This window comes from Podarcis cretensis, assembly GCF_951804945.1.
Source record: "Podarcis cretensis genome assembly, chromosome: 2".
NCBI lineage: Eukaryota > Metazoa > Chordata > Lepidosauria > Squamata > Lacertidae > Podarcis > Podarcis cretensis.
Genome location: NC_137171.1, coordinates 67,832,504 through 67,856,895, shown reverse-complemented (window position 1 = coordinate 67,856,895; position 24,392 = coordinate 67,832,504). Strand labels below are relative to the sequence as shown.

The 24,392-nt window shown below is 41.0% G+C and overlaps 1 protein-coding gene across 8 annotated transcripts in view; it reads left to right on the top strand.

The window, feature by feature from the left end:
* Positions 1-24,392, top strand: part of EBF1 (EBF transcription factor 1) — a 386,228-nt gene that overhangs the window by 326,874 nt on the left and 34,962 nt on the right. For all 8 annotated transcript variants that reach the window (XM_079968255.1, XM_079968251.1, XM_079968254.1 and 5 more), the window contains exon 11: positions 17,426-17,514. In XM_079968255.1, the coding sequence (XP_079824381.1) occupies positions 17,426-17,514 (89 nt within the window). The remainder of the gene's footprint in view (positions 1-17,425; positions 17,515-24,392) is intronic.

The window sequence follows — 24,392 nt, the reverse complement described above, 5'->3', positions numbered from 1 at the left end:
TCCTGCTGTATATCAGGGGGAGGGGAGCTGTTGTAATGGCCTTCATTGTCTGAAAAGGTTTCCCCATAGTGTTGTTTAGAAAGGGGAGAGAGATAGAAACAATAATTGATTCATAAGTCTCTTCTTACTTTCTCCTTATCTGAAAGAGGGAACCATCTAAGGTTAGCCTTTTCAAAGTAGTGTCCAGAAGAAAGGATTGCACTGTCTTTGTATATTTCATGGAATCCTAGTCCTGAGCTGGACTTGCCAAGGCAGGTTCTCCAAAATTATATCTGGAACTGCCTCTGGCAGATCAGGTAGTATATATTTATATCATTACATTATATAGAAGAGGAGGATGTGGGTCACTAACACACACAATAATGCCAGCCCTCACATTTGGGGATTCCCTTCGCATTCTGCTTTGTCATCTCACCTAGACAATTGTGTGCATCTCTGTGCTGGTTCATTACTCAACAGTTGATGGTCTGTGCCTGCCCCTGTCCACCGACTCCTTTGGAAAGCTTGTTTTGAGATGATATTAAGTAATATAAAATTTTGTCTGTGGTATTTCACACGTTCAAGTCACTTGTTCATGCTGTTGTCATCAAGCAATGAATGTGCACATGTGAAACATCCTTCTATACTAGTGTATAAAATGCACAAAGATGGAGAGAATGGACACAATTGTGGGCGTCTCCAGACATGACATCCCTGGCTGCATGGCAGTGACAGAGCTCTTATTGACTTTAGCCCAAGTGAAGTTTGGGGCGGTGATGTTACATTCTATTACTTTTGGAACTTGAGAAGTTAATTAATGAACCATTGGATCGTGCTTTACGTTCAAATGCGCTTCTCTCCTCACCATCACCCAAGCATCTTGTGTCTCAGTGAATATAGAAGTACCTCAATAAGATATCATCCCCAAGGAAGCTTTTCTTAAATACAAATATGTGTCTTCTTGAAATGCTGCACTCTGAAAACCCACTTACCAAAAGCCCTAGAGCATAAGTCACTCTTGATATTTAGACAGAATAACTTCCTCTCCTTAGCTTCCTCGAATGTGTAACAGATAAGGACCATCTATCAGTAAGTATTTTTACATACATATGATCGTGTAAAAGGTATCACTGCAAACTTCAGCACTCAAGAATATTAGTTGGGTTTTAAACAATCCCCCAAGGACTTTGCCTCCATAAAACAAAAAGTATTCTGGCGTTCTTTCTTTTTAGAAAGGTAATCCAGGTTTCCTAAGCTTTAAACTACTTAAGAGGCAACTCCTTAGAAAGGGAACAGGATTTGCTGTCCCAAATGAGACTACTGGCGCAACTCATCCAATGCTCTGCTTCTGACAAACAGCTATTTCTTATACTTTAGAGCAGGCATAGGCAAACTCGGCCCTCCAGCTGCTTTGGGACTACAACTCCCATCATCCCTAACTAACAGGAGCAGTGGTCAGGGGTGATGGGATTTGTAGTCCGAAAACATCTGGAGGGCTGAGTTTGCCTAAGCCTGCTTTAGAGGGGATGGACCCAGAAACATAAAACTAATGTTGGATGCTGTTGAAAATGCAAAATGGTTCTATCCTGGCTCTTACAGCAAAACCCTATGCGTTGAAACATAAAAGTAGACAATGCACCTGTTGTGCTGCACAGGAAAAACTCAATCTCCTTCTCCTATCATGCTGTGGCCCAGTAATACATAGATAATGTGCCCAGTAATACATAGATAATGTGCCAACTTTGCTGCTGCCTTGGCCCTCTCCCTCCCAGCAAGCAGCTGTGGTGTCACTGACCAAAGGTCAGGTAAGCTCTGCCATCCCACCAAGTTTTCTTTTATTGATGTCATGGATACCTATAAATAAAGTTACATTGGTTGCCACAACCATGGGTGTGTGGTCAAATGAGGCCAAGACAGTGAGTATAAAGGAGGAGAGGAAATCAGTAGCCAATAACGACGTGGCCCAGGGACAGATAGGTAGCCGTGTTGGTCTGCCATAGTCAAAACAAAATAAAAAAATTCCTTCCAGTAGCACCTTAAAGACCAACTAGGTTAGTACTTGGTATGAGCTTTCGTGTGCATGCACACTTCTTCAGATACTTCTTCAGGTATCTGAAGAAGTGTGCATGCACACGAAAGCTCATACCAAGTACTAACCTAGTTGGTCTTTAAGGTGCTACTGAAAGGAATTTTTTTATTTTGTTGTGGCCCAGGGAGAGAGGGAAAAATAGTAGAAGTGAACAGCTGGCTTCGCAAATGGTGTAAACAGGAACGGTTTGGATTCTTAGATCACGGAGTGCAGTTTCTTGAAGATGGACTTCTGGCAAGTGATGGGCTGCACCTCACAACAGCTGGGAGGAATGTTTTTGCCAAAAATCTCAGAAACCTCATCAGGAGGGCTTTAAACTGACTAATGTGGGGGAGGGAGACAGTGCTCCTGAAGGTAGGAGTCTATCAATTGATGAAGATGATTACCCAAATGTCATAGACCAAATGGAGCAAACAGCACGCAGACCTAGTGGTGGGAGGAAAAAATCCTTAAATAAGAGACACGGGGGAATGATTAATGGACTTCAATTTCTGTACACTAATGCACAAAGCATGGGAAATAAACAAGATGAGATTGAGCTCATGGTACAGCAAACGAAATATGACATAATAGGCATCACTGAAACCTGGTGGGATAAGTCCCACGATTGGAATGTAATAATGGAGGGATACAATCTATTTCAGAGAAACAGACCAGACAAGAAAGGAGGAGGAGTGGCGTTATATGTCAGGGATGTGTATACCTGTGAAGAGATCCAAGATTTAGAACCTCAAAGCCAAAGTGAGAGCATTTGGGTCAAAATTAAGGGAGAGAAGAATAACAGTGACCTCATTGTGAGAGTTTACTATAGATCCCGAAGCCAAACGGAGGACATAGATGATGCCTTCCTGGAACAGATGGCCAAGCATGCAAAAGGAAGGGAGATAGTAGTAATGGGGGACTTCAATTACCTGGATATTTGTTGGATGTCAAACTCATCCAAGAGCACCTTAAAGACCAACTAAGTTAGTTCCTGGTATGAGCTTTCGTGTGCATGCACACTTCTTCAGATACACTGAAACAGAAGTTTCCAGACCCTTCTATATAGTGAGAAGGTGGGGAGGGGTATTACTAAGAAGGGTGGTGGGAATGGGTGATTGGCAGATAGCTGTGATGAGCCTGTTGACGACTCTTAACGACTGCAATAGGTCTTACAGGAAAAAGCAAGGGGTGAGAAGGTGAAAAATGGCTTTGTCATGTATAATGAGATAAGAATCCAAGGTCTTTGTTCAGACCAGGACTCTCCATGGTTTTGTTTTGACTATGGCAGACCAACACGGCTACCTATCTGTAACTCATCCAAGAGCATAAGGTCAAACAGATTCCTCACTGGCCTTGCAGACAACTTCATTGTCCAGAAAGTGGGAGAAGCAACAAGAGGAACAGCCATTTTAGATCTGGTCCTAACCAATGTTGATGACCTGGTTAGTGGGGTAGAAGTGGAAGGATCATTAGGCGCGAGTGATCATGCTCTTCTGAAGTTTACTATACAGCGGAAAGGAGCAGCCAAGCATACTAGGACTCAATTTCTTGACTTTAAGAAAGCCGACTTCATAAAACTTAGGGAAGTGCTGGGTGAGATCCCATGGACAGTAATACTAAAAGGAAAGGGAGTTCATGATGGCTGGGAGTTTGTTAAGAGGGAGATAGTAAAAGCACAACTTCAGGCAATACCAATGAGACGGAAACATGGAAGGTGCCTAAAGAAGCCAGGGTGGCTATCTAAAGAACTTTTAACTGAGTTAAGATTAAAAAAGGATGTGTACAAAAAATGGAAAGGGGGGAAACCACCAAAGAGGAATTCAAACAAATAGCCAGCACGTGTAGACACCAAGTCAGAAAAGCTAAAGCACAGAATGAACTCAGGCTTGCTAGAGAGGTTAAAAGCAACAAAAAAGGCTTTTATGGGTATGTTCGTAGCAAAAGGAAGAACAAAGAAACAGTGGGGTCACTCAGAGGAGAAGATGGTGAAATGCAAACAGGGGACACAGAAAGGGCTGAACTCCTCAATGCCTTCTTTACCTCAGTCTTCTCCGATAAAGAAAACAATGCCTGACCTGAAGAATTTGGAGCAAATGATTCAGCAGAGGAAACACAGCCCAGAATAACTAAGGAGATAGTACAAGAATACTTGGCTAGTCTAGATGTATTCAAGTCTCCAGGGCCAGATGAACTGCATCCAAGAGTATTAAAAGAACTGGCAATGTGATCTCAGAACCACTGGCAGTCATCTTTGAGAATTCCTGGAGAACAGGCGAAGTCCCAGCAGACTGGAGGAGGGCAAATGTTGTCCCTATTTTCAAAAAGGGGAAAAGAGAGAACTCAAATAATTACCGCCCAGTCAGTCTGACATCAATACCAGGGAAGATTCTGGAGCAGATCATTAAGCAAACAGTCTGTGAGCACCTAGAAAGGAATGCTGTGATCACCAATAGTCAGCATGGATTTCTGAAAAATAAGTCATGTCAGACTAACCTGATCTCGTTTTTTGACAGAATTACAAGCCTGGTAGATGAAGGGAATGCAGTGGATGTAGCCTACCTTGATTTCAGCAAGGCATTTGACAAGGTGCCCCATGATATTCTTGTAAAGAAGCTGGTAAAATGCGGTCTTGACTATGCTACCACTCAGTGGATTTGTAACTGGCTGACTGACCGAACCCAAAGGGTGCTCATCAATGGTTCCTCTTCATCCTGGAGAAGAGTAACTAGTAGGGTGCCACAGGGTTCTGTCTTGGGCCCGGTCTTATTCAACATCTTTATCAACGACTTGGATGATGGACTCAAGGGCATCCTGATCAAATTTGCAGATGACACCAAACTGGGAGGGGTGGCTAACACCCCAGAGGACAGGATCACACTTCAAAACGACCTTGACAGATTAGAGAACTGGGCCAAAACAAACGAGATGAATTTTAACAGGGAGAAATGTAAAGTATTGCACTTGGGCAAAAAAAATGAGAGGCACAAATACAAGATGGGTGACACCTGGCTTGAGAGCAGTACATGTGAAAAGGATCTAGGAGTCTTGGTTGACCACAAACTTGACATGAGCCAACAGTGTGACGCGGCAGCTAAAAAAGCCAAGGCAATTCTGGGCTGCATCAATAGGAGTATAGCATCTAGATCAAGGGAAGTAATAGTGCCACTGTATTCTGCTCTGGTCAGACCTCACCTGGAGTACTGTGTCCAGTTCTGGGCACCACAGTTCAAGAAGGACACTGACAAACTGAAACGTGTCCAGAGGAGGGCAACCAAAATGGTCAAATGCCTGGAAACGATGCCTTATGAGGAACGGCTAAGGGAGCTGGGCATGTTTAGCCTGGAGAAGAGGAGGTTAAGGGGTGATATGATAGCCATGTTCAAATATATAAAAGGATGTCACATAGAGGAGGGAGAAAGGTTGTTTTCTGCTGCTCCAGAGAAGCGGACACGGAGCAATGGATCCAAACTACAAGAAAGAAGATTCCACCTAAACAGTAGGAAGAACTTCCTGACAGTAAGAGCTATTCGACAGTGGAATTTGCTGCCAAGGAGTGTGGTGGAGTCTCCTTCTTTGGAGTTCTTTAAGCAGAGGCTTGACAACCATATGTCAGGAGTGCTCTGATGGTGTTTCCTGCTTGGCAGGGGGTTGGACTCGATGGCCCTTGTGGTCTCTTCCAACTCTATGATTCTATGATTCTATAAGAACCAGCCCCCAAGGGGACATTAAGGTCTGAGGCTTTCAGGCTCTCAAATGCAAAAACATTTTTTACTACAAATATTTAAAAAATAAATTAGCTGGAGTGTTATGTTTAAGCAGATCCACAGATATGACCATTTTCTGTTTAAAATATGCATTTCTGGAATAAAATATTTTGTTTTGCTTTTTTACAAAAAGGACTTATGCATTGATATTTCTAATACTTACATAGTTTGGAAAGGCACAAATAGTTTTGCATGTCGAAAGACCCAGGTTCAAATCCTCCATCCTCCATTTTGAAGAACCAGATAGGAGGCAATGAGAGTCTGGAGATGTGCTGCCAGTCAGAATAGGCAATGCTAGGTTATATGGGTAGATAGTTTGCCTTGGTATTCGGCAGATTCCTATACAAAACCAGTAGTGACTTGCACTTCAATGCTAAACAAAGTTAAATCCCACTGACACCAATGAAGTTTACTTCTAAGCAAGGATGCTTGGGATTTCAACCTTGGAAGAAGCAGTTTGTCCAGCATCCATCACTATTGATTAGTTAGATTACATTTTCATCATATAATTTCCCTTCTCTCATTATCTAATTTGACCAAACTGGGTTGCTCAATTTATTTGGGAATTCATCTTGGCCCATGGGATGTGGCTTATTGCCAACTTCTCAATAGGCTAGTGGCTACTGCTGAAAAGATGCTTCACTTATTCCTCTCTGCTCAGTTATATTAAAAAAAAACAAACCCATATGTTTAAACAGTCTTGTAGAAGGTTGTTATTTATTATTTATTTTTTCCCCACTATCACGTCTGACTTGGTGTTCTTCCCTACTGCGAGCCGTAAGGTGCTGTTGGCTTGTTCTAGGAGAGTAATAAGTATTGTTGTTAAGCAATTGTGGTGTTGAAATTCAGCTCCACTATGTCTGCCAGTATTTATCTAAAATACTTTCCCCGGTGCGTGTTGGAGTTCCAGTAAACCGTGTCTTATTGTGCGACCTTTTCATTTTCCAGTGAAAAGGGATCAGCTCGTCAGATAAAAGCTACAAGCTGGAGTACAGGAAAAATGCGTGCTCAGAAAATCCGAGCATGATTGAAAACAAGATGTGTTAAATCAATGCAGTTTATCGCCTGCCTATTCCTGGCAATTGCTGTTCTAAGCTCATTCTGAGCACACACTAGATGATAAAAGTAGAGTGTCACAGTGCTCACCAGGGTGTGAGGGCAGGGAAACATGTTTATCAGACAGGTTGCTATGATTTCCCCTCCTGATAACAGTTATTGTCAAAACTCTTTGGGATATAAGCTGAACAATTATAGGGGAAAGTAATGTCTCTGGCATTGAATTTAAAGGCTGCTTAAAGCTACAGAATTTCAGCTCCCTCTTCCCACCCCCTTAAAGGCCAGGCTACTTTAGTAATAATAGTTTAAATGCACTTATTCTACTACTCTCCATGGTCAGTTCAATATTTTACTACTTCCATTTGGTGTACAATCTGCTAATTACTTCTGAAATGAAGGAAGGGCTGTTAATATTAGGATAGTAGGTGTGCTGCATTTAGAATGCATTCGTTGGTTTGGGAATGTTTCTTTACAATAGGTCTATTGTGGGTTAGGTGGGGCTGGCACTCATGGAGACATTGGGGGACAGGGCCTTTTGCCCCTACACAGTTTGAGTCCTGACATGTTCTTTTGCTGCTAGCCAAAATTTTATTTTTTCAAAACATTCATGTTCAATAAAATTTCGTAAAGTTTTATTACACATTATTTGCGTTTACAAGCATTACTATTATAGATAGTCCTTTTTCTTCTTCCTCCTCCTGTTATTTTTACTATTATTATTAATTTAAATTTCTGGCCCACCATTCCTGCCAAGAGCCAAAGACAAAAAATGAAGTAACAATACAACTAAAAATAAAATAAAAACATATTTAAAACATATAAAATCCATTAAAGGTAAAGGTAAAGGTACCCCTGCCCGTATGGGCCAGTCTTGACAGACTCTGGGGTTGTGCACCCATCTCACTTAAGAGGCCAGGGGCCAGCGCTGTCCGGAGACACTTCCGGGTCACGTGGCCAGCGTGACATCGCTGCTCTGGCCAGAGCCAGAGCCAGAGCCGCACACGGAAACGCCGTTTACCTTCCCGCTGGTAAGCGGTCCCTATCTATCTACTTGCACCCGGAGGTGCTTTCGAACTGCTAGGTTGGCAGGCGCTGGGACCGAGCAGCGGGAGCGCACCCCGCCGCAGGGATTCGAACCGCCGACCTTTCAATCGGCAAGCCCTAGGCGATCTAAAAACAATTGTATCCCACCACGGCTGATAATGTAAAGCTAACTAGTTATAGTATCTACCAGCTATCAAAAACCTGGGTGAACAGGAATATTATCTTATTCCCTGAGATCTTTGGATGAAGGGTGGCATATAAAGTTAATAAATAATAAGTAATAATTTTGTTATTCCTGAAAGTTAGTGAGGAAGGCAGATTCACCTCCACGGGAAGTGCACTTCACAAATGAAGCACCACTGAGGGGAAGGTACTCTTTTAAATACTTGGGTCCCAAGCAGTTTAGGGCTTTATATGCTAATATACGTTGAATTGGGCCCAATATCTCACTGGCAGCCAGTTCTTTCTGTCTACGCCACCTATCAACACTGCAGCCATATTCTGGTTTAGCTGCAGCCTCTGAACCATCTTCCAGGACAGTTCCGCACAGAGTGCATTACAATATTTTGGTCCAGGAATAACTGTAGCTGGTGAACCAACCTAAATTGGGCATAAGCACTCCTAGCTACAGAAGCCACTTGACATTCTAGTGTCAGGTTGGAATCCAGGAGTCCCAGACAACAAACGTCAGAACAGGCTGCCAATCTAATTCCCAGATACAGGAATCGCCAACCCACAGCACCTCCATCTTGTCAAGATTCAGTCTCAGATTATTGGCCCAATCGTATGACCAACCATGCCTTGCATAGGAAGAATGAATGTAATCAGATATTAGTAAGCTTGGTGCCCTCTAGATGTTTTAGACTGTACCTCCAATCAACCCCAGAACTGTATTGGCAGGAGCTGGTGGGAGTTGCAATCCCAAACTTCCTGAGAGCTCCAGGTTGGTGTAGGCTGTCATATATAAAGAGCTATCTCAAAGCTTCACCTACACACAGTTCCTTTAGTGGATCCACAAATGAACAGAACCAGCTTGAGAAATGTGTGTTTTCATCAAATATGGTGCATTTCTCACCATGTGCCCTTCTCCTTTCCCATATGCTATGACTGTAGGTCTCTGCTCCACCCTACAGGCACTATTAGACAAAAAGACAGGAAGGCTTTGCTCATTCCATGGCTTGGTATATTAAATATCCCTGAATCATGCAGGCTCAGCATGGAATGACCTCCTTTGTTCCTGCTCTCTGTTGGTGGCACATTATAGTCTGGTTTATATAGGTTAATCTCTAAGGAAGCACATGTGTAATGGGAAGTGGTGTTTGCGGATGGATGATCCCTCTTTATGGTAGGGGATTGGTGTTGCCTGTCTTAATTTTTATTTTTAAAGAGTGCCACTCAGCCTTTGTGAACCTGGTGCCCTCAAGAGGTTCCAGACTACATGTCCCATTAACCAGTGCTGGTTGGGAAGGATGGAAGTTGTAGCCCAGAACATCTGGGAGGCAACAGTTTGACAACGGTTGGTGTAGATAATGTATGGTAGTAACGGGCACCCATGTGGCACTGTCGATAACCACTGCAAATGTAAAGGTTCAGTTTTCCACAGTAGCTTTGCGTTCCTCACTTGCTCAAAATTGCCACTGACATGTAGGGCTTATCCACACCTCTGTTTGCCCCACTGCTTTCCACTGGGGAAACCAGATCAGGTTTTCTACGGATTACTGTTTGTTCCAATTTAGCACAAAAGAGCAGGCTTTCCAGGGGAAGGCAGCAGGGCAAAGGCAAAACAACTCTTGCACCCATGTTTTCTAGGAACAGGACTAGTAGAAGTGTGGACAAAGCCTTAATTTTGAAGCCAACTTTCTGGATTATGTGGAAGGTGTGTGGGGGGGGGGGAGAGAGAGATATTATATATACAGTGCTACCTTGGTTTTCCGTTCCGAAACCAGGGTCGTCTTTAGCATATGTGCTGCCAGGGTGCAACGATCCACCCAAGACACCCAAATTTAGTTTAGCCACCCCCAAATTAACTTTTGTTGAGCTTCTCTGTGGGCAAACCAAAGTTGTTGACATTTTTAAGGGGGGGCAAACTCAAAGTTGTTGATCCTTTTTTGGGGGGATTCACTCACCAGTAACAATGACGCAGCGGAAAAAATGCTTTTATTTCCTGACTCATCGGGAATATTTGACGCTACGGAGTAACAGACTGAGGGGGGCGGAGACTTTCACTCCATTGCTTTTTACTGCTGCCGATCGAGAGGGACCAGTATACAGTAGGTATACATTTGGTGCCCCCCAGAATTTGGCGCCCGGGTGCCATGCAACCCTTGCACTCCCAGGTAAAGACGGCCCTGTCCTAAACGTTCAAAAACCGAAACTATAGCCTATGGCTAGGCTTCAGGGTTTTGCGCTCAGCAGAAGCCACATTTCCTGTTCAACTACTGAGGTGTGTTTGAAAACCGAAGCATTTCCTTCCGGGTTTACGCCACTCGAGTTCTGAAACATTCGTCATTGGAGACGTTAAAAAACCGAGGTACCACTGTATATATGTATGTCTCTATATATACATATAAATGTAGCACAGTATGTATATGGTCATGTTTGACAACAGCAGGTCAAGTGGCCCCCGCTGCACCTTTAATTGGAATAAAGAGCAGTCGCCATAAGAACCCAAGGACCACAGGTGCTAGTTTTGTAGTTTGATTTGGTTGTGAAATGTTATTTATAATCTGATGAATGTGCTGACTGTTTATTTAGACTCTAGGTTGCTGCAAAGTTGAAATCTTACATTTCTTATTAGCTACATATCTTTCTATTTTGAGAAAAGAATTACATCATGCCGCACTACCATTAAGAAAAGGAAATTAAACTCCCAGGAATATGTTTAAGTGAAAGAGACACACAAAGTCATAAAAAGCAAGGAAACTCTGACTTAGTCTTGCAATAGCCTCTGTAACACCCAAGCCTTGTGTCTCCATAGTAGGATGTTGCTCCTCCCACTTCCATTTTCCATTGCCTATGGGAATAAACACTTTTTGGGGGGCAGTTTAATGAAAAGGAAGCTTTATACAGTAAAGGGTAGATCATATTAACAACAACCACAACAAAAACAGTCCCAGCGCTTGTATGGTTCCATTTAATGGCATTTAATTAAGAAAGAAAACTTTCTTTGCATGTGAGATTTGCAAAATATACTCTTACCATTGATGATGTGTGTGTTAAGTAGATTTTTATGCTTCCCCAGGGGCCAATTAAAGCCCTAGTTGCATACAAAGGTGCATGGTTGGGAACTTGCCATATCAATCTTGTGGCTCTGTTGTGTTGCCACTGCTTTCTGAGAAAGATATGGTCAGAGAGGGACATGGGGTTTCCTGGTGAATTTGGGTTGGTTTGTTTTTGCCACGTTTCCTAGTTGCCATTGTCTGTGTTGTCTCATAAGCAGAAAAATAAATGCTCGTTTGCCATATTTATTTATTTATCTATCTATCCCATCAGATATGTTTGCTTGTCATTGCAGTAACATGTACAACGTGTCTTCTTTTGAAAATGTGGTGTGAAGGATTGAAGATTAATATTTGTGGTCATGCCTAGAGGCAAAGGAGGTTCTGGCCAGGAAGGCTTTTCACTAGAGCTCATACTGAGAGCTCATATGAGAGGTTGGGGCTCCGCTTTTTCCCTGCTCTGAACCAGGCCCTCATCCAGGCAGTGCTACCTGCTCCCATGTTCCCTCTTCCTGAGGGGGATTCAATAGATTTATTTTGGCACTTCATTGGCAGTCCTGAAGCTCACTATCTCTACCAGCCCTAGAGATGATGAGGGGCAAGGACAAAAGCTGGCCAGGAACCCAGGCAACCATTGTGGAAACTTCTGGTTTGGGTTGAGAGTGTCTTGATCTGGCTGCTCCTCAGTTTCATTGACAACATGGGGGCCTATCTGCTGGAGGGCCTGTCTGCTCTCTCCCTCAGCTCCTCCCAAGGAGACTCCAGGTTCCACACCTGGGTAGTATGAACCCTGAAACCATCCAGGTTTCTTCTAAACTTCTGGGTTTCTGTACTTGGACCTATGTGCATGTCAGAACCTCATGTGAATGAAGGATGTCAAGAAACACGGTCATGTAGCAGCTTTTTCTTATAGGCCCTGTTAAGTATACCACCTGCTTACCATATCAATCCTCTGGACTGGGTGGGAAACATCTTGATGTTAGCTACCACATAGAAGAGTGCTTTTTTGTTTTTTTAAAGGCCTCTATGTGAAATAGAAAATATGTCAATTTAGTTAATAAGCAGAAAGGTGAGAAGCAGCACTTAGGAAAAAGAGACACAACATAGTGGTATAATTCAGAAATTACATCCTTCCCTTTATGATGAGCTGTGTGCCTGCTGGAGAGGTTGCCTTGGTCTTCCGTGTGGAATGGAAGAGATAAGTACAGGAAATACCCAATGATGTGAGATTTGAAGAGATTTGATTAATTGAAATGAGCATGCTAGAAACCTATAAAAGCCTCCCTAATTCATGCATGTGTATTTAATTACGGAGATCTAAAGCTACCATTTTGTTAGGCCTAGAGCTTAGATTTTCTGTGTGAGCAGAACAACATTCAATAATGGTTGAAAAGTTTACTTCACTGTTAACCAAACACTGAACAGCTGCCATCCAGCCATAGAATTTCATTGGCTTCCTTTTATTCCTGTGAAGGTATGAAAACTCTCTGTCATCCCCCACCCCCCGCCAGTTATGTCCTCACCATCTTGCCTCTTCCACAATAGTGGTGTTCTGGAAAAAGAAAGATGTCTTGTCATGAACACAAAAACCATGAAGACCATCCTGACAGGACTTCCACAGGTCCTGCAGACCAAAGATGAGATGATCAGATGCAGCTTTTACACACAACACACATTTTTTTGACACACTGGTTGGCCTATGAATACTCCTTGTTCAGTTCACTTTATTCTAGGACAATTATTCCTTTCTCAAGGTAGAACTTACAAATCTGAACTTAGCAAAAATTAAATCAGTATATAAAGTGTGTGTGTGTATGATTTTTATCAACATCAACGGCCTCGGTCCAGTATACCTGAAGGAGCGTCTCCACCCCCATCATTCTGCCCAGACACTGAGGTCCAGCGCCAAGGGCCTTCTGGTGGTTCCTTCACTGCCAGAAGCGAAGTTACAGGGAACAAGGCAGAGGGCCTTCTCAGTAGTGGCACCCGCCCTGTGAAACGCCCTACCATCAGATGTCAAAGAGAAAAACAACTACCAGACTTTTAGAAGACATCTGAAGGCAGCCCTGTTTAGGGAAGCTTTTAATGTTTGACAGACTATTATATTTTAATATTTTGTTGGAAGCCGCTCAGAGTGACTGGGGAAACCCAACCAGATGGGCGGGGTATAAACAATAAACATTTATTATTATTATTATTATTATTATTATTATTATTATTATTACTATGTCTTAACAAAACTATACTTATGTAATGGTTTGAAAACATTTTATAAGTTCCAGAGTTACAGTGTTATTCCTTGAGAAGGATTAATCTCAAAATATAACTGGGAGGGGGGCATGTTTGGAAGAAGAAAAAAAGAGACTTTCTAGCACCACAGTGCTAGTTGTATAATTCAAATGCTTGATGTTTAGAGGCAATTTTTGTAAGTATTTTAAAGCAGCTGGATGGATGAAGAGGGGCTGAACTAAAATAATAGAGAAAAATGTATGAGAAGCAGCAGAAGGGAGAGAAAGAGATAAATAAATGAAACCATTGTTGCATGTGAAACAAAACCCAAGCTTTGTCCTTCGTCTTGGGGTTTGAGGTATCTCCACTATGCTTCTATGTAGTATATTTATTTTTCCTCAGATAATAACATTATAATGTGTCTAATTCAATTATTCCCCACTGCATCTGAACGGGTTTCCCAAGACTACCCTAAGCTATCAGTTCCACATGATATTTGAACAGGTTCTTTTAATTGCTGATATTTAGTGTTGATCATTGTGCTGTAAGTTGGCAGCCTGGCTGGAGATACAGATTCCACCCTTCTGTATATCAGACAGTCTTTCAATTAACATTCAAAAGCTTCATTCATTATGTGGATTATTAAAAAAAATGACAATCCTTTTAATTCTGATTTTGAAACAAAATAGAAGATCCAAAAACTTGTATTTTCTTTCTATATTTATAAGAGTTATCAATTTATTTAGTTCAGAAGACACATTTTTCTTAAGGATATTAAAGCAAGATGGATGACAAATTAAGTTACAATTTTGGAAACATGAAAATAATTTCACCTCCAGCTCTGATTTTACATTTTTCTGTTAAGTGTGTTGGATTTTATGAGTTACTGCTTCAAAAAGGCTGCATAAACAGCTTCCAAGGCTTCCACTCTTCAAGTCTAATCTGAAAGAAAGTTCTTCCTCAAGGGTTTAAGTAGTAATTCATAAAATGGAAAGAATAATAAATATTGTGCCTTAACTCATACACTAGCATAGATAGACAGATTTTGTACACCTGGGTGTAATTTTAGTTAATTCACACAAGAGACAGGTTGAAAGTTTACTGTTTAGATAGGAGAAAATGGCTTAAATCTCATATTTGCAAAAATGATTACATTACCTTAAATGAAAATGCTATTCTATTAGCTACTTCAATAAGCATTGCATTTTTAAAAGTATTTTAATAAAAAAGTTGCCTGAAGTTCCACGCAACTTAAAATACATAAGTGAGGTGAAAGTACTTACTTTGATTTAGATGTCTTTTGGAGATGTAATTATTGGCTTTTTACTCACCTATGTAAAACAATGTACTTTTGTAAATGGATTTCTGGCCACTTTAATCCATTTTTTCCTTCTTTCTCTATCTCTTTTTTAAAAAAACCCATAAAAAGTAAGCACAGTCAATCAAAGAATTTTAAGGTTTATTTCCTCTTTAGAAATGATTGATAGCCTTTTAGATTTACAAGCTGACAAGTTAAAGGGTGCTATTGGTATAATTATGTACTATATTCACAGTATTTCAATTTAAATGTCCTTTTAAAACCATGAGATTATCATACCTGTATTTTGAAAAGTAGGCCAGTCAGTTTGGGTTGGTACACAAATTGCTTCCATTAGCCTTGGGACCTATTTGAATTTAATACAGTTTTTAAAGTTGGTAGTACTTTCAGTGTACTTTTGAAATTTAGGGTAATGGGAATGCATTTTAACTACAGTATGTGCTAACTTTGTTTTTAATGTATAGATGGATGTCAAGAACACAAATACTGACTGTTAGACTAAAAGTTTTTTTTTTTTTTTAAAAAAAGAAAATTGTATTGATATTTTTTTCCATCTGTGGAAAAAAAAGATTTTATAGAAGGACATTGGGGAATGAAGGAACGTATTTTATGTATGGTAGAAGAGGTTGCATTCAATCCATCTCTCATTAAAAACAATGGCAAAAAAGAGTCTATAAATGAATCCATTTATTCACCTATACAAAGTAACAAGTTAGCCCGGAATTTCACCAGAATAATTGCAAGAGATTTATTTTATCTCCAACTTGAATAATAGCAAGGCTGGTCTTCAAAGCTGTGCATTTGTCTATTATTTATTTATAGAGAGATAGAAATATCTTTATCTCACCATTCTAGTGCCTATGAACTATGAACAGGGTAGCTTACCACAAACAAAAATTGCAATGTCGTAGAAAACAATTGAAAAAGTCAACAATAAATATACTTCAAAAACATAACAATAAAAATATAACAAAAGGGAGAGACCACAGATTAAGCCAGTGTTTCCCAACCTTGTGCCTCCAGCTGTTTTTGAACTACAACTCCCATCATCCCTGACTAGCAAGACCAGTGGCAAGGGATGATGGGAATTGTAGTCCAAAAACAGCTGGAGGCACAAGGTTGGGAAACCCTGGATTAAGCGTAACCTCAAATAAAACAGTGGGTAAAAGCCTATTGCAATAAAAATGTCCTTAAAGGTAAAGGTACCCCTGACCATTAGGTCCAGTTGCAGACGACTCTGGGATTGCGCGCTCATCTCGCTCTATAGACCAAGGGAGCCGGCGTACAGCTTCCGGGTCATGTGGCCAGCATGACTAAGCTGCTTCTGGCGAACCAGAGCAGTGCACGGAAACACCGTTTACCTTCCCACTTGACATGCTTTCGAACTTATCAACTGGTAAAAGGCAACCAGAGAGACAGCCACCTACAGTACAAGGGGTTACGCAGTATTGGTGCAGCCACTGAGAAGGCTTTGTCTTGTGTTGCCATGACCCATTATTCTACCCTTTGGGTGGTGTGCAGAGAATGACTCCCAACAGTGGATGTTTGGTGCGGTGGAGCTGTGTCGCTCACCTGACCTCCTGATGCTTACAAAGATGGAGAGAGGTAGGGATGAGCCTGAGATGGTGTAGACACAGTTCAAACAGAGCAGTGGCACACTGGTGGCATTGAGCCAGGGGGCAGCATTGGTCCTGAGCTGGTGTAATAAGGCCCTTGGCCCTATGTTGGGTGGGCCTGGAGGGCCAGATGCCACACTTCCAGGTTACCGGGGGCAGGGGTACCACTCCAGTCTACACTGAGATGGGAACTTCCCCCAGCAACCTATTCTGGTAACCTAGCAGGTGGGGCAGGATAGGGCAGGGCATCCATTTGATGGATCCTTGCCCTATGCTATGCCAAACCCCAGTGTAGTGTAATCACTAAAATGGTTGTCCTTTTTTCACCCACATTCTCTCACACCCTGCTTCACTGTGCCTGGCACACAACTACACAATAGCATTTGTTTGTTTGTTTGTTTGTTTGTTTGTTTCTACCCTAAGGGCTCTTCTTGTGGTTAATTTCTTGAGAGCTTTGCATGAACCAATAGTGGTTTTAGGATTCAACGATTGGATTTCTCTTTTTTTAAAAAAAAAAAAAATATTTATTACATTTTTAAAAAGGAAAAAAAGACAAGAGAGAGAAAAAAAGAACAAGAACAAGAAAAAATAAAACAAAACAATACAATATATAAACCATACAAAACACAACCTTAACACATTACAGCAATTGGATTTCTCTTCCTAAAAGCACATCATGTATTTCACAAGGAAAAGATACATAATTTTGTTTGTCTGGAAGCACAACAGACTTTTCCTTCTGCTTTTTTTAAAAAAAATCCACAATCAAAAAGGATTCTATCTAACACCATAATAATGGAAAACTTGAAAAGCAGGGTACAAAGCATTTAACAAATGAATTGTATCTCAGATTGTAATTGTTTCTTGCTCAAAAGCTGTTTATAGAGAGCAAAACTTGCTGCCACCTTTTCACAGATACTAAACCAAAGCCTCACATCTCACCTCAAACAGTGTTTGAACCACAGCTTCACAGTCATTGCTGATTTGAATGGAAAGGAGCAAAGGGAGAGTTTGCTGTGATAGTTTCCAGATTGCCCCCCCCCATACACACACATTGCAATTTAATACACTCTTCGATGTTGCACATTGTCCTACTGCTTATTATATAATTATTATGTTTGTTGTTTCAGCTCTGAATGAACCCACCATTGACTATGGTTTCCAAAGGTTACAGAAAGTCATCCCAAGGCACCCCGGTGACCCTGAACGCTTGCCAAAGGTCAGCCCAAAGTGATTGTGACTGTGTGTTTGTGTCTTTCGACGCCTAAGTCGGTAACAGCATTTTGATTTTTTTTCAGAAGAGACTTTTGGTACTGTTCAGATCATTGTCATGTAGGATCAATGTATGGAGAGGGGAAGTTGGATTACGCCAGCTGCCCCCCTTCAGTCTCCATTCAGGGACCAGGACCCAGTTCACAGGGCCTGCGCCACATACAAGCTGTATGTGTATAGACTCTATACATCCAATCTATATACTGCAATTCTGCAAGGTAAATAGCACACCAGGAGAACCTGCATGCTTCTACATGCCTAGGCTCTGTACAGAACCGCTGGTAAGCACATGAGAACAGGAGTGTGGTGACTTCATGCATTCCTCATCCCAGATGACATGCCATCATTCTGCATATGCACTGCTACCTCAGAAATACAACCCAGAGGCGCAACAAACATACCTCCATTGCATCCTTTGAGAAATAAACTGTCTGTCCTCAATCTTAATATTGACTATTTAATTTCCACTAATTCACCAGCTTTTTTTTTTTTTTTTAAAAAAATGGCCTGCTTCAAACATGTCCAGCTATATGTTGTAAATTCCAAAAGACTTATTGAAGGGGTAATAGGCTGTTCATTTGTTTTTCCCTACAGATTGCTTTTGAGATATGCCTCTGAGTGCAGCTTCAGGGCTCTTGACCAGCTTCATAGCAGTGTCTGTAATTTTCAAGTTTTAGTGTACTCAGCGGCTAAGGCCACCTCACCCATGAAATGTTGCCTACACATCTATGCAGTTGTATACAGGGGGTGGCATATGTGTAGTTTTAGGATCACAAGGTAAACACAATGTGGCATTTGATTACGCAGAACATCTGAATACCAAGAATCTAGATTGTGACAACTGCTTTGGCAAAAAACAAAACAAAAAAACTCACCAAACGCCAAAAGATACTTAAATCCCGCCAATAAACATGGAAATGACAAAAGCATAGACCAGTACACCGAGGGTCTAAGTTTATTGTGCCTTAGTATAATATTTTCTTGTGGCTAAATAAAGTGAAACGATGTTTTGCAGCATTTCCCATGAAACCTGAATGGGGTTATAGTTGACAGTGGCTCCATGGTTTAAAGAAATCCATGAGCAAATAAACCTGCCCTTCTGTTTGTATGCCTACAATTAGCACACATTAAGAATTTGAAGTTGGATTTGAAGTTCAAGACTCATTTATAGAATGCAGCACAGGTGGGCACCTGTCTCCTTCTGCACTTTTGATACTAATGGCTGAATCCCTCTCATTTGTTGGCTGCGGAATAAAGATAGCAGATGTTGTGAGTAAGCCTGAATTCTAGGAGAAAGCATGGCTGTTAAATCGTATAGTTTTTTGTTAGAGTTTTGGTCACTTCATTACAGGTAATATGGTCTAAGCTTTAGAGAATGGTTGATTTCTAAAAAGATTCAACGTTGACACAGTATTGATATTTTAGGTTGCCATTAAATAAAAATAGTTGGCTGACATTAGAAGATTGCCATTTAAAATAGCTGACTGAAGGTAGGAGGAATTAGTTTAATTCTTCCTAGAAGCTGGAGTGTGTGTGTGGTCATATGTCTTTCTAGTGACTAAAATTTTAAGAAGATCTGGTCTGGATCAGGACCACAGCATGGGGCCAAGATGAGGCACTACACCTAAAATTTAGTTTAAAATCCCACAAATGCAGTTACTCAGAATCAGTGGATTCTTACCTAGTTTCACCCTTGTTCCTACTTGTTTTCTTTCAAACCCCTAATATGGCCTTTGAAACATCTTCCTTTCTCAATTTAACTTCCACAGTGATGTAAAGGAGGAACAACATATACTCAAATACAAAATTTGATGATTCACTAATTGGCAAGGATATGGGAAGAAATTCCTAAATGTCAACTGTATTCTCTTGGGTGGCTGCAGTTGTCATCACACTGAGACCGGGCAGTCATCAGTGGTTAGTTTTGGTAGTGTATAAAGTTCAAAATTGGGGATTACTCCAAAACAGTGACACTCCGACAGCTGAAGGGCAGAGTCATATACAAATTGCTGGGAAGCAGCTCTTTTCTTTCTGAAGGTCAGCAGAAATATGTATACATTCCAGTGCATTTTCTAAGTGGGTCAGTGTTTACTCAGCAAACGATTAGAGCAGATGGTGTAATTTAGAATCCATGGCAAAACTTTAATATATAAAGAATAGGAAGAATGGCATGGATCCTTTTGCTATATTAATCTGTGCCTTTGCAATGTTTTCCTGAAGGTGGAAGACTCTTTTCATTTTTTTGCGTGTGCTTTGTCAGCCTAGTTGAAGCAACAGACACATGATTCTAGTGCCCCATGCAGTTGGCTGTAATGTTTTCTTAATGCTTATCCCAGTGGCTTGGCCCAGTCACTGGCACGATCTCCATAGCAGCACAAGCCACCCACAAGGACACAGAAACTTTCCAAGGGATAAAGCTGAACTTTACGGCCAGCTTGAGCACCGACATACGAAAGAGTGGTGTAATGTTTAAACCAGCCTGTATGTTTAGACCATGTCACTTAAGCAATTTGGCCAAATATTGAAGCATAGGAAGGTGCCTTATCCCAAGTCCATCTAGCCAATGTCACAGTATTGCCTACCCTTAATGCCAGGAGCTCCCCAGGGTCTCAAGCAGGATTTCCTAGCCATACTTGGAGATTTGGGCCAGGGAACCTGTGGTCTACAGATGCTGGTGGATTGAAACACCCATTAGTCCCAACAGGCATAGCCAATAATCTGGCATGCTGGAAGTTGTAACCCAACAGCATCTGAATGACTACAGTTTCCTTATTCCTGATGCTGGGGATTCAACCTAAGACCTTTCACATGGCCCTTCCCCTTGACTGAACTGGCTACATTGATTTTAAAATCCTTATATATGCCAATACACACATGTACACAGTGAAATGGTGGAACAAATGAAAATCCCCTACCCCTATAACCGTTTTTTTTTATTCTTGGAGCAGCAGTGCTTTGGGGCAAAAAGTATATGTCACAGTTTTGAAGAAAGCAACAAATGCTGCATTTGTGTATTTTGCTCCGTGGAGCTGAAAATATCTAGTAAATTGATCCTGTGGGAGTAATAAATACACATTACTTTATCTTGTACTTCATGTCTTATACCCCTGAGCCTTGATAGAACAACACCACTTAATAGACTTAAAAAAAGAGTAATTACAGTCATTGGTTGTGTGATTTTTCAGGCCTTCCAGCCCTGCCTGACCTTCTAATTTAGCTCACCGTGTCTAACTAATGCATTTATATTCATCTTTTATGAAGCATGTGTAGTACAAAATTGACTTTGCAGCCTTAAGCAAGCTGTCTTACCAGGTTGAGGATCTGGTTAGTCCTACATTCTGTACGGTGCAGATGTGGTTGTGTTTGTGACAAATTCTTCTTTGTGATTCTAATCAATTACTTGTTTTATCTTTTGGAGAGGGAGAGAGAGAGAGAGAAATATTATTTGTTTCCCTTTCCCACCTACCTTTTGAAGAGCTGTTATACATTCCAGCATTATTTACAGCCAAACATGCATGCAGAAAAGATGCAAGCATTTCTAAAATGATTACCACTAATGTTTCTGCTTGTCAGGAGTGCTTAAATTTCCCTGCACTTTGTCTTAAACCTTATCACGGTTACCTTTTAAGAATTACTGATGTATAAGATCATCCGGGGCTGATTTGTAAACACTGCTGACAGTTTATGATGAATGATGTCGCAAAATGTTCAATATGCTTCTTTGTCACATCCGTACATGTACGCATTAAGAAGTGGATTAAGGGAAGACTAGAGGAATCCCCTTCTGAAAGAACCCTTGAGCTAGAGAGCACACAGACAAATCTCTCTCCTGTGTTTTCTCATAACTTCCTACCCAGTTCACCCATCCAGTGGAGCACAATTGTTCTCTCTGCATTTCTTTTCTCACCATATGGTATCCTCATTACCATACACTAAGGGTCCATATGGGGAACTTGTGAAGTGAACTGTATTCATTTTAACTGCCAGATGAGCAGCCTTTTGCTTTGCAAGCTTAGCTTAAGTCATCTGCTGTGTTTATGTTGTTATGGCAACACAGTACCAATAAAAAATTCTAATCTACTGTAAGTATCTCGGATCACAGTATTTTAAATGTTTGCTGTATCTGTCCTCTAAAGTGAGGATGCTTGTTCTTTTAGTGTGACAAAGGGTTATTGCCAGCTCCAGCAGGTGGCAGTAAAGAAATTATCTCTCCCCCCCTTGCATAAGTCATATAATTACAAACCAGAGTTATATTTCAAACATGTTTGTTGACTGCACCTTTGGATTTTCTTGGAAGGAGAGTCTTTTTTTTTTTTTTGCATGAGAAAAATTCAAGCAGAAAATCTTTGGCTAAAAATGGACTTTGAAGCAGATCTTATTGGAATTCTGTAGCTTTAAAGAAGCCTAGTTGAATCTCTCTCTCTCTCTCTCTCTCTCTCTCTCTCGTATGTGTGTCCTAAATTTGCTCATTCCAACACCAGGCTAATTAAGAGCACCTTAAAGTACTAGAAGCAAGCAGCAGCATCCTTAAATATAAATCATTTTTACCTCTGCAGGCCACATAATATGTTGCATCTCTGTCTCTCTGCCTATATTGAAAGTGAATGTTTGTAGTCTCACTTCCTCAGTTCACATTAGCCTCATGCTGAATATTTAAACACAGAACAATTTGAACACACCATGAAGAGACGCACTTTCTGTTGGAACTGCAAAGGCTCATCCAATAATAATTTAGTAAATCAGCCATTTAGTGACTTGCTTCTACTCTGCATTGTGCCAAATGCTATTCGACTCAACTGTGCGCCAGCTAGAACTGAAATTCAGACTCCAGTCACGTGGCTGCACTCTGTTGTTCATTGGCGAAATGAGACCGAAAGTTCCCTCCTCAGATACAGTGCACTCTTAGTGATTTATCACAGATGAAGCAGAGTGACAAATGCAAGCAAGAGTCACTGCAGGCTGCACAATCTATTCTAATTACATTAATATTGTTTTGGAATTTCCATGTGTGGGGAATAAGGCAATTTAGATACTGCATTTGTCGTTTTAGTCCTCTGCAAATATCAATAAGGAGCACCAGCTGAGTAGCTGTAGGAAAGAGTAAATGAAATCTCTAGTTTCCAGCTCAGTGCAAAGGGATGTTACAGGTTGGCACCTAGTTGGATATACTTGAAAAATTGTTTCAGATGCTGGGACATCCAAGTATATTGGTTCTTGTGAACTGCTTGTCACATTATGGAGAAGGAAATGTTGTTCGAGTGCATTATATGTAAATGTCTTTATTTATTTTTGTGTTGTTTTAGCCTTCCCTTTAACAAGTGAAGTTTATTAGTGACTGCTTCACTCTTCTGCTATTTCAGGTGTGGGGTCTAAAAGCTTTTCATGAGATACAGCTCTTTTGATACACAATTTGTGACTAACATTGGGCGAAATAATAGGTTAGAATGACATTTCTTGTTGTGGAAAGTGATGGTCAGAAAGGGTTACACGGTGCTTCAGAAGACTTCTAAGATAAGCCAGTTGTTGGGTTTCATTAGAATAGGGATGTGGAGCCTCTAGCCCTCCGTGTATTGTTGGACTCCAGTTTTCATCAGCCTCTGTCTCAATGGTTAATAATAAGGAGTGATCCCTGCTTTACACCATTAGGTATGCTCTCTGTTTCTTATGGTTGACTTTCACAGTTCTGCATTGTTGTAGAGGAACAATTTTTTTTCCTGAATCAATTCAATTTTCAATGATTCTCGCTTGTGGTGCATTAATCCAAATCCTGTTAGGCTAGTGTGAGTGTGCCAAAAAGTACCTGATATGCTTCTTTTAAAAATTATTTAAATCCCCTTGGGATTAGTGACACATCAGCCAAGTCCAATTTAGGATTGCCTTGAACTTATTAATTGACTATTCAGTTTAAAGAAACTATTATGGTAGCTCAAAGGCTCTAACTGCACCATAACTTTAAGTGCATAGTTGTAGAATCTGGATTTATGCAGGTAGATATCATGATTTAAACCTTTCCCTTCCTGATTAAATTTTCCTCCTAAAACTGCTCTTGGTACACCCCCCCCCCAAAAAAAACACCCCACATTCATGTGGATGAACTGTTACCTTCATTGAGCATTCCCCCTGATATCTGGGTCAAACTACACAATATATTAAACAGCAACTATATGCTCCCCTCCACATCCAGACTGGATTTGTGGCATGGGTATGAGCACAAATAGCAGCTTCTTTTGGGTGGCAAATAATACCTTTGTGGATCATATTTTCATCAAGAAAGTAGTGAGAATAGCCAACTCCCTCCTTCCCGCTTCTCATGCTTCCAAGCCAATCCAGTCTCGATCAGAAGAGGGCATAGCTGTGTTTCAGGTTTAGGAGCAATTACTACACTCTGACCCCTTCCTTGATTGGCAGTGATGTGCCGCATTGGGAAGCCAGGTGAGCATCTCTGCCCTGCCCATGCCACCCCACTGACTGCTATTGACAAAAGGGCAGCCTGTGTTGTATGTGCAGACATTGGCCTTAGACATTTGCACCCAAAGCAAAAAAAGTCTAAATGACACGCACACCTTTTGTTTTTCAGATCTTGACTGAAAGTCACAAAAAATGTCTTTTTTTACGACACACAGAAGGTGGGAGGCAGGAAAATGGCACCTCCTTGAAACTTCTGTCTGAAGTAATAACTTCATATTGTACTGTGATACACCAAGTCCAGTTGACTGTGTTGGTGTATGTAGGAGAAAGTTTTCCCTTCTCATGTGTGTTCGACAAATAGTATTTTCACTCAGATGCATATTTCAGCAACTGAGCACCAGTTTGTTTATAGTGATA